This window comes from Babylonia areolata, chromosome 12, assembly GCF_041734735.1.
Source record: "Babylonia areolata isolate BAREFJ2019XMU chromosome 12, ASM4173473v1, whole genome shotgun sequence".
Taxonomy (NCBI): domain Eukaryota; kingdom Metazoa; phylum Mollusca; class Gastropoda; order Neogastropoda; family Buccinidae; genus Babylonia; species Babylonia areolata.
Window position 1 is genome coordinate 5,141,407 of NC_134887.1, and position 11,198 is coordinate 5,152,604.

At 42.0% G+C, this 11,198-nt stretch overlaps 1 protein-coding gene across 1 annotated transcript; it reads left to right on the forward strand.

Moving 5' to 3' along the window:
• The first annotated feature begins 1,029 nt into the window (after nt 1–1,029).
• Nucleotides 1,030–5,493, forward strand: LOC143288254 (voltage-gated potassium channel KCNC4-like). Its single transcript, XM_076596603.1, has 4 exons — nt 1,030–1,220; nt 2,465–2,693; nt 3,261–3,479; nt 5,155–5,493. The coding sequence occupies exons 1-4, from the start codon at nt 1,030–1,032 to the stop codon at nt 5,491–5,493; spliced, it is 978 nt and encodes a 325-aa protein (XP_076452718.1).
• Nucleotides 5,494–11,198: the final 5,705 nt, after the last annotated feature.

Consider the following 11,198-nt stretch of genomic DNA (forward strand, 5'->3'; position numbering starts at 1 on the left):
GTTGTACAGTCCTTTCCCCAGTGTCTCGCCTACCAACGCTCACAGTCCCACAGGTGCAGGTACTGCCACGTGTAGAACGGCCTCGGCAGGTGCATGGTTTTTATTATTGATTCCCCAGTGTATCTCAATTTTCATGCAAGTCTTATGATGCGTTAATACAAAATCCCAGTGATCACACTTTTAATTCGTCAGACGCAAAAGACAGTCCAAGATCATTATAATTCATGAAAAAAATCACATTACACATATTTTCATGTTAAGATTAGAGATAATTATTTACTTTTGCTGGGTTTCTTAAACATCTCAGTGTTCTCCATTTATCTGAGTTCAGTAACTCAAGGAGGCGTCACTGCGTTCGGACAAATCCATGTAAGCTACAGCATGTCTGCGATTCAGCTAAGCAGATGCCTGACCAGCAGCGTATCCCAAACGTTTAGTCAGGCCTTGAGGGGAAAAAATCTGTACGACGTATGGGCAGATAGGGCTGAGAAAACTGGAGCTAGCATAGCGGAGCAAAGACAGGGAATCATACCAGTTCTTTGGGAAAACTTCAAATGGAACTGACATATTCATAGTTTGAAATCTTTAACAAACACAGACAGCTGAAACCAAAAAGAAGGAAAATGAGAAAAAAAAAGTGTAACATAACAGGGTTAGAGGATAAAATGCATTTCCATTCACGCTTAGCCACCTTTTCTAAGTGACCCTTTGATCTGAGATATTTGGAGAGAGAGAGAGAGAGAACGAAAGAACTTTTGTGGTAAAAAAGAAAAAGCACATTTGCCTTGTTTTCATCCTTCCCTCATAAAAAAGGAAAATCTGTATAACAATCACGCAATACCAAAAGGAAAGAATGTCTCAAAAGGATTTTCCCCTTTTCGAGTCGCACACAGAGACTTATTTTGCATTTCTCATGTCCATTACAGGAAACCAGAAATAAAATAGAAGAAGAAAGAGGGAAAAGACAGAAAAAGACAAGAAAGACGGGGATTTCCGTCTGACCCAGCTACCAAAGGTAACACCTACCCCATGGCTACTAAACCCGTCGACGCACCTGCAGAACCACAGGCAAACACGGGACGGATGTCTCGTGGTCAACTTTCACCAGACAGACCTCAGCAGGATTCGGCCAACAAGGCACAGCAGAAAGCGGAGAGAAAATTGATAGATGAAGTCCCAGAGCCACTCCTTTCCTCCGAGGTCAATCCTCCAGATCACCTGTAAGTGCTGAGACAGGGTTCAGTGGGTGTTTTTAAAGGTTGATGATCTGTACCATCCTCCTGTCTGTCAGTTTTAATTGAGTGTCTTGTTGGGAAATGTGTGATCAATTTGTTGCTATTATCATTGTTGTTGTTTGGTGGTAATGGTGATGATCATGATGCTGAAAATGATGGTGTTGCTGCTGCTGCTGCATTGTTTTTGTTAGTATTGTTATTGTTTCTCTTCTTCTTCTTTCATCTCTTACTCAACCCCCTCTTTCTCTTTACTTAGATTACAGAATACTTTATCCCAATATAAAATATTCATTTGTGGTGCACAAAAACTAGTTACACGAGAATCACAGTCAATCAATATAAATACACAGAAGACATAAAATGATGAAATGCAAAATATCATACAATAATTACAACTATAAACGTGCAGTAATCACACTACTTTCACAGTCATTTAGTATGAAGACATAAACATAAATGTATAAATACAAAGTTAATATGATCTCTCAAACAATAACTGCAAAACAACATGTACTATTCACAGTAAGAGAACAGACATAAATATCATACTATATAGGTATCATTAAAACGAAGACATATAAGATTCAACAGTATTTGAAATCAATACAATGAATATAGTTCACATAGGCATCCATGCATGCCTGCACACACACACACACACACACACACACACACACAAACACACACACGGAAAGAGAGACACAAGGACAAAATTAATGAATTATTATAAAGACGGATGCATGCCAAGATTAATAAGTTACTTAAGAACTAAAATTGACTGTGCTATAAAAGTGTTTTGGTTTTCAAGAATTTTTTGTTTGTAAAATCAATATCGTTTATTGAAGGTATGAGTTCTTAGTACTTTGAGAAAAGCATAGCTGTCATTGCTTATGATCTGTGTTGATTTTTTGTTTCACATACCATTTGCACAGCTGATCTAGAAGTTCTGATTTGACATCAACAATATTGCTGGACACATTTACAAATTTGCTCAGTAGATTGTTGTTCTTCACGTTTTAACTTCTGTGCCATCGCATTGTAGAGAAAGTGCAAATGAAGGAGCGATTAAAACCCAGGAGACCTGAATATTCCTGACCTTCTGTAAGCAGTAGATGCGGGACTGGCATTTCTTTTGGATTTGTATGTATGGATGTAAAACTGAGTTTAACTTCAGTAATCGTTCCCAGATATTTGTATTCACTAAGTCTTTGGACTTTTGTGCCGGCCAGTTCCATCATACTGGATGTGGGTGGCAAGAAGTTCCGAACCACCAGGGACACCCTGATGAAGCTACCAAACACCCGACTCGGCAGACTGGTCCAGGAGAAGGGCCAGCCACGCAAGAACAGCGGAATGGAGAAGTTCTTCTTCGATAGGAACCCCAAGATTATGAACAGTGTTCTGGACCTGTACCGTAAGGGGGAGCTCCATCTGCCATCCAACATCTGCTACAGCCTGGTAATAGAATCAGAAGCAGAATGAATGTATTATTTCAGTAAATCAAAATAGTTGTGGTGAACTATGATACATACAGACATATAAGCAGAACAGTAGCATATGGCATACAGTATGCATGACAAAATTACACACAGTGAAGTCATAGTAAAGTAAGGCTGATAAATACAGTATCTTGCCACTATTCAAACCACACACACACACACACACACGCGCGCGCGAATATGTGTGAGTGTACACACACACTCATGCGCAAGCCTCATAATTTTATTATGATCACACGCATCCAATGATAGTTTCTTGCACACACATGTGCACGGCATAATAAACATATAAGGTGGTGAACTCAATAGAAGCAATACCAATTTGTTATTAAAAAAACAACAACAACAAAACAACAAAAAACACATACAAGTAAGGTCAAGCAAGTAAGGCAAAAAACAACAACAACAAAAAAAAAACCCCAAAAATACAAACAAAACAAAACAAAAAAAACCCACCAATTACAGGCATAGAAACATTAGTTACAACATTTTATGGTAAAATAAAACATATCAGCTTTAACTGAAGGTGGAGGAGGAGCTGGAGTTTTGGGAGATTCCAGTCAAGCTTATGAACGCCTGCTGCTGGAAGAAATTCAAAGAGCACCAGAACCAGAAGGATGCTATGGCTGAGATGCACAAGCTCTTTCAGACCTCTTTCCCGGAGGCTGTGGTCAAGGGAGCCACGAGCTGGAGACTGAGGTTGTGGAACATGCTGCAACTTTCCTTCGACTCGCTAGCTTCTAAGGTATGGGTATAAGGGTGGTGGGCATGTGTGTGTGCATTTTATATTGGGGGGATATGAGGAATATTTTCTCTGTCCGTTTCTCTGTATCTGTCTCTTCAGTTGCATCTGCCTCCCAATCTGTCAATATTTCTGTATACTTGTCTGCCTCTGTCTGTCGCTTTTTGTCTCTCTGTGTATATATATGTCCCTATGGACAGAAACAGCTGTTCTTCAAAAATTCGTTTTCAAATCAGAACCATCTCTTCCAATCACATAACCCAACAGCATGACTTACCAATTTGTTTCAAAGAAAACGTTTTAGATCTTGTTACACCACTGGCACATGTGTATGCCATCAGTCAAAGTTGCAACAAAAAAAAAGAATGAAAAAAATAAAAGAAACAGATCGAAACCTCAGTAACTGAGAGAGATTGTCCAATAACAGTTGTTCGTCTGAAGTTAAGTTATGCTGATAAGGCAAGACGGGATCCAGTCTGCATGGTCTCTTCAAAGCTGCATCAGGCATATAAATTTTTGAAGGTCACAAGCACTGTAGGAGTCCTCAGCAAGCGAGTGATCAGCATAAGAATACTGCCATGACAATACTCAGTAGAGAGTGAGTTAAGTTAAGTCTCTAACTTCACATGTCCGTAACCTTTTCACAGATGTTGACATTTAAAATCCCACATCAGTCATACTCTCTTATTTTGCATTATTGATTCTTTTACACATTCCCTTCTCTTTCCTTAAATATCAACACCAGCACCACAAACACTTAACCCCTTCACTCTTCTCTATCGACTACCACTTCCCCTCCTCCTCATGTTCACAGTTTGAACTCTTTTCCTCTCTTCCAGCAAATGTTAACAGCAAACCATTTTCCTTCTCTTCCCAAAGTTGTTGACATATACCACAAGACACCATCTCCTTTATATGGATTTTGCCATTTGATATCTTCCATCTTCTCAATAGCATTTAAAATTTTTTTTCCAACATTAGTAGTAGTAGCAGTAGTCGTGGCAGTAGTAGCAGTCGTAGTAGTAGTAATAGTAGTAGCAGCAGTAGAAGGAGTAGTTGTAGTTAAATAGGTTGAAAGTCCCATAACGTTTTACAGCCATTGAAGCACTGAATTCATCCACATGTTGTTGGAGCTCAGCAAAGAAAGGCAGGACCCAGTCCTCTCCTTCCACTGTTGTAACTCTCTCAAACCAAACTCAGGTGCCCATTCACCCCTTGGTGGAGTGAGGAAAATCACAGTAAAGTGCATTCCCAAGGACACAGCACCAGATGAAACAGGGAATCATACCCTGACCACTCGATCAAAGTAGCAGTGGTAGTATATTACTATTAGTATTGTTATCACTTTTTGTCATGATATATTTCTGTGTAAAATTCAGGCCACTTCCTGGGATATTGTTTTTGCGCATCACCACCATAAGTTTGTTTGTTTTGGTCTGAATGTGTATTTGTTTTTATTGTCAAAGTGAATTTTTCTGTTTGCCAGGAACAACCCTTTTGTTGCCATGCGTTTCTTCACCTGTGCTGAGTGCATGTTACATACGGGACCTCAGTTTATCATCCAAATGACTAGCATCCAGACCATGACTCAAGATCTAGTGAAGGAAGCTGGGGGGTGGGGGGGGGGATTAAAATCACAGTCCATTTATGGGTCTTAAGTCGGGCACATTACCACCAGGCCACCGTTCAACAGTACCCGCTGACCTACTTCTCTCAGCTCTTTTCTCGTCACATACAGATCTGGAGCTTCATCTTCTTCATCTTCGTCTTCATGTCCATCTTTAACTTCATCTTCGAGACGGATCCTTATTTCCGGGTGCCCACAGACAAGTTCAGAAGGTACCTGGATGCCCATAACACGACTCTGACTGAAACCTACAACGAGGTATCCCCAGTGCACTATATGGTTGTCACGTTTCCTGACACGTGGCAGCTAATTCTCCGCTACATCACCATCGCTTTCTTCGTTTTAGATTTTATGCTGAGGCTCGTGACCTGTCCAATGCGGAAAAAGTAAGGGGACTTTGTTGGTTTAGTCCGTGTTAGGTTCAGTAAAGGCGATGTGTGTGTGTGTGTGTGTGTGTGTGTGTGTGTATCACATTTCTGCCTGCGGACGTCAAACGTACGTCCGTGCAAATCTGCGTTTGTCGCTTGCGGACGTAGTTTTGTCGTTCGTATGGTCACTGTCACTTTTGGTTTCGATTAAAGGGTAGAAACTCTTATTCAAACCAAACCGGAAGAGTTCGAACAAAGGGAAATTCGTGTTTTTTGTGTGTGATTTTGGAGCCAAACATAGATGGGTTTTTAACGAAAACTGACTTTGGACAGCTGTCAACATAAGGACTCAGGAGAAGAATGATGAATCGGAATACGAAGTAGGAGGAAAATAGCGGTAATTTCGTCAAACTGACTGCAGAGGAAGGTGAAAAAGTGGCTAATGATTCAGACTTCATGTTTTCTTTAGATCTGTTGTGATATATTGTGCAAAAAAGCATGTTTTATGTGTGGGTTTTTTTCCCCCTGTTTTCTTTTATTCTAACAATAATTTGTAATGACTAGATATAGATTTCCTGCATTTAAAGGCTTCAGTACTAAAGTACAGTTGTTGGTTTCTTTTAATAAGAATGCCAAATTTGATCAAAATCAACCATATTAAAGCTTTTATGAGCATTATTGTAACCATACCCTCTCGCGTCATCACACTGGTAAAAATTACTTGGGCAAAGGCAGGCATTTCAACGTTAAAAGCTTGGGCAGAATAGTTATATATATATATATATATATATATATATATATTTCGCAGCACGCGAAATCCAGCTAAAGTGGCATCCAGCGATTCTTAGATGTACAGAAAAACAAGTGGTTAGGGTCAAAATAATCAAGATCAGGGTTTCTATAAATATCGCATCTGTGCAGTCTTATCTTTGCTGTCGGTAAGTATCTTTGCACAAAACACCCAGGAACTGTAGTATTTTCAATGTTTTCAGGTGCATACTTGTCAAAACCATGTAGAAAAATACTGCACTCTTTTGCCCTATTTCAGCTGCATGCTGAAAGCAACAAAGACGGGGAAATTCCGGTCTGCAAAGTAATATATGGAAATGAGCAGTGAACAGGCATTAATCATCTCCCCCAGACCTTCTGAATCAAGACAGCGTATAAATGTAGTCGTTTTTCAACGGTTTTACTGGTTACCCTCTGTTAGTTGCGACTTTTGCCAGGTCCCATCGATTCTTCGAATTGTGCCAAGTTTCCGACTCAAAGTCAGAAAAAATTCAATTTTTATTGAACGTTCCGGCTTTCTTTGGAAGAATTTTATTGATATTGTTTCATTCTGTGGTGTGTGTGTAACTCCCAAAAAATTATGGAAGGACCTATATATGTGTTCATAAATTTGACGCAATGTGAAGTGAACAAATATGGCGTCTTCGAAAACCATCTGCGAAGCGGCTCTCAGCTATTCTCAACGAATCGCAACAGTTGGGTTGTCAAGTGAAAGCACTACCTGTTGCACACATGAACTGTGAGTCTATCTGAACGTATTTAGGCAATAGACATCTTGAAACTTTCCTCGTTTGGCTACAAATAGCTTCTAAATTAGGCCACCCCTCACGCACCGACTGTAACTGCAGTTCTAAATGTGGTCTTTCCTTCGAGGATCACTTTTGATTTTCAAACAGTCAGTGTGTTGTGTTATGTATATTATTCGTTTCGGACACTTTGTTGAATAGATTTAGCACTTAACATGTAATTTGATCATAGTATAACCAGATGACCTGGACCGGCAAACCCGTAACTCAAAATGTTTTGAAGACAAAAATAAAATTTGTAGGCAGAGACAACTGAATGAAAACATGTGCTGCATGCATGTACTATTCTGCTATCTGAACATTTTGAGGCACATAGACCTACCAGCACTTTCTTCAAATGGCTAAATTTAGTCTTGAAATTAGGTCACTACACGCACTGACTACATTATGGTGACTATTGTTCTGAACAGTGTGTTTATTTATCGCACTATTTGTGACCATTCACACAAATACTTTGCTGCACTAGATCTGTAATCACTATATTCATAAGCGCTCGAATTACCTGGAATCTAACTCATCTGTGTTGTTAAAGTCTACCAGCCGCACGACAGGACATTAATTAAAATAATCTGTAATAAGGTCACAGCAAGATGCCTTGACCAGCCAATCCATAATTAGGCGTGGGGGATTTCTAATGCCTGAACAACAACATATATTTTGTAAGTTCGTGGTAACTGCGTATAATCATGCTATTGTGACTACCAAAACAGATGTATTGTAATCTGGGAAATACAGTAAGACAGTTCTCGTTTCAAATCATATTTGCTATGATACTAAACAGCACAAAAAATGAATGTTCAACTGACAGTCCTCAGAAGTTTAAAAATATGTAAATCTGCTTTTACCCTTCAGCCAAAGTCCTCTTCTTTCAGACAGTGCTCTCGTAACTGATTTTGACTATAAACAACAGATCCAACAACATACTTACTTGATCAGATATATAATAGGCTGGCACAATCTCATAACAAAAGTTACAAAAGTGACCAGTCCATTCCAATCACAGCACCAGACCGGTTGCTGCCTGCTTTCATCTACCATTGGGACACCAGGCCACATCACAGAAATTGCAAAGGAGATATGTAGCAGAGACTTATGGCTCTGAATAAGTATTTTGGTGGGGTTAGTGGGCGTTCATTTATTCATCACTCTCATGAGACATCAGAGGGCAATGGAAAAGGAGGGGTAATGTGAGTTTGGGTGTAGGGGTGAGGGACGTTTTCTTGAGATGAAAATCCCACTTGCATGTCATCGGATGTATGGCTAGAAGAGTCACAAAGTACATAATGTGCACTCTGTAAGGCCAAATAAACAATTTTGATAGTTTCAGCTTGAATGAAAAACTAAAACATCAAGCTGGTGTCACAAAGTTGCTGAAAATCTCTTCTCGACCAGTTGGGTTGTCTCTTTCCAACTGGGCAATGTTTAGTCTTTGTGACAGTCCCTGCCATATGTAAACAAGCATGTGCACTTTAAGTTGATCTTGCAGAATTTGCACCTTTCTCTGCACACCACTGTGCAGGAGCAGTGAATTAGTTCACATTAGGTGTCTTGAGCTTTTGTAGAATGGTCCACAAAAGTCACCACGTCTTACCCTGACCTTTTTTGCAATCCCCACCATTCTGGGTGGAGTATTTTCCAGTGTTTTCTGTTCTTTAGTAAGGAGAGGCTGTCTGACCATGCTGACGACAGGCAGATTGTTCAGAGAATCAAGCATCCTCCTCCTTCATCATCATCAATATAAACAAAACAGTCTCAGTAAGTCTGTGGCCTTTCATGCCCTGCTCTCATGGTGACCTCAATTTCGATACCCCTCTACTTCCTTGCTTGGGGTGAGTCCTGTCAATGTCTTCAGTGTCGGCAGATTCATGGGTGGCTGTTGTTTGAGGGACGTGGTGGCGGCCTCCACTCTGGGAGGGATGCTCGCTCAGTCTGGCTCCGCGACTAAGCCATTATTGTCGTTAGTAGGGGGCTTAATAGGTGGTGTCCTAAGTACATTAAATCAGAACAGGCACCAATGAACACCACCGAAGTGACTCATTAGCAGTGCAGGGTCTCCTCTGGTGTGTGGCCTCCTGGCGACCTAACATCGATGCTTCCCTGTGGACTGCCGACGCTGGAACTGTGTGTGCATGCCAACCATACGCCTTCACTTGCACACGAGTGTGCTCATGTATCTGCACACATACATATGCACCGTGCGTGCAACACTGTCAGATGTACATCCCTTTGTAAGACACCGCAGGATTGGTACACCAGAACTGAGAGTAGTGTTTGAGATTGACGATTGACTAGTTCAGTTATTTTGGTGTATACACACTCGTGTTAGAAGGATACGGTAATTTTTGAACAGCAAGTCTCACGTCGAAAAATACAGTTTGCAGAGGTACAGAATAAACATAATGTTTGACGACATTGACAATGCTTTGCGTATACGTGGCACATATCTAAATGTATGTGAAAACTGCTTCTTCTTCTTCCTTGTTCGCCTCCCGTTAGATGAGCAGCCCGGTGTCCTTGATGAAGGCTGCTGTCTATTGCAGCTCCTCCAGGGTGCCATACAGCATGGCTTCCACTGCTGTCGGTGTTGGCCAGTACTTCCTCCCGGATGCTGCATGCGTCGTACAGTCTTGAAGGATGTGGTCGGTTGTAATTGGTCCCTCACCACAAGGGAATTCTCCACTCTGTCCAATGCTAAATTGTGTGTGCATGTGGTGGAGCAGGTGGTTGTGCCCAGTCCTCAGGCGGACGATCTTGACCTGTTCCCATCGTTTCAGCAAATGGTATCTTTCTTCTGGGTTATATCTGGGATGCTGGAGGTGCCACTTTATTCCTTGCTGTGCCTTGATGATTGTCTTGATTTCATTGTATGACACCAGTTTGTTGGCCTGCTCCGTCTGTGCACCGTCTTTTGCCAGAATGTCCACCTTTTCGTTGCCTGATGCCACAGTGTGCTGGTACCAATTGTATCACCACTTTCTCCACTCTGGCACTCAGGGCAACAAGGGCTGAAGTGTGACGGTTCTGTTCTTTGCAGCGGGAGTTCTTGAGGGCTTGGAGCACGGAAAGAGCGTCTGAGAACACCACCACCTGCCCTGTTGTTCTTGTGGAGTTCTTTGAGACTGTTGCGGCTGCCTTACAGAGGGCTTTTCGCTCAGCTCGGAAGTTGGTGGAGTATTTTCCTGTTGGGATTGCAATTTCTTCATCTCCGTCTTTGTATCGGATGAAGATTCCAGCTCCACCATCCCTCCTTGCTTCTGTGGCAAAACCATCTGTAAAGACATGGGTCCAGTCGTCCTGGGGGTACTGGTTCCAGATGTACTCCATGGCCAGGGCCTTCGTTTGGGTGTCTGACTGTGTTCCTCTCTTCTCCACTCGAGGAATACTGGTGACGACTGTTGGGAACACCCGCCTCTTCCAAAATGGGTGGGTGACATTTCCCAGGATAGGCTTTGCTTCATGTTCCATCAAGACTGGGGTTTGTCAAGAAAACTGCAATGCCGTTGTTGACTAAGGTCGTAACAGCAATAATTATGCATCTACCCGCTGCCGTGGTGAAGTGGTTATCGTCGTGGACTGACGGCCGAGAGGACGCGGGTTTGAATCCCAGCAGAGGTGGGTTTTTCGGCCTGTGGCTGGCTCCTACCCAGAGTCGAGTGTGCTGTGGGCTTAAATGGGGAGACTGGGACCACATAGTTGAGTATCATCCACTTCAAGGATGCGTATTTGGGTGTGTTGCTCAAATTGCCTGACCAGCACTGCAAGTGTCTGTATCTCTCAGGCCTGGTTAATGCCGGGATATCATTATGACAGGAAGTGTAGAGTACAGCCTTGTCATGCAGTCCCAAACCAAAATGGACCTCCATAGCAACATCATCATCGTCATCGTCATCCTCCTCCTCCTCCTCTTTCATCATCATCAATATAAACAAAACAGTCTCAAAGTCTGTGGCCTTTCATGCCCTGCTCTCATGGTGACCTCAGTTTCGATACCCCTCCACTTCTGTGCTTGGGGTGAGTCCTGTCAGTGCCTTCAGTGTCAGCAGATTCATGGGGGGCTGTTGTTGGAGGGACGTGGTGGCAGTCTCCACACTGGGAGGGACGCTCACTCAGTCTGGCTCTGCAACTAAGTCGT

What these genes read in the sequence shown, in the direction of transcription:
- LOC143288254 (XM_076596603.1), top strand. Translation starts at nt 1,030, where the DNA reads ATGGCTACTAAACCCGTCGACGCACCTGCAGAACCACAGGCAAACACG. An exon ending in GTCAATCCTCCAGATCACCT is followed by an intron (nt 1,221 to 2,464) that starts GTAAGTGCTGAG and finishes TGTGCCGGCCAG; the next exon opens with TTCCATCATACTGGATGTGG. An exon ending in CCAACATCTGCTACAGCCTG is followed by an intron (nt 2,694 to 3,260) that starts GTAATAGAATCA and finishes CTTTAACTGAAG; the next exon opens with GTGGAGGAGGAGCTGGAGTT.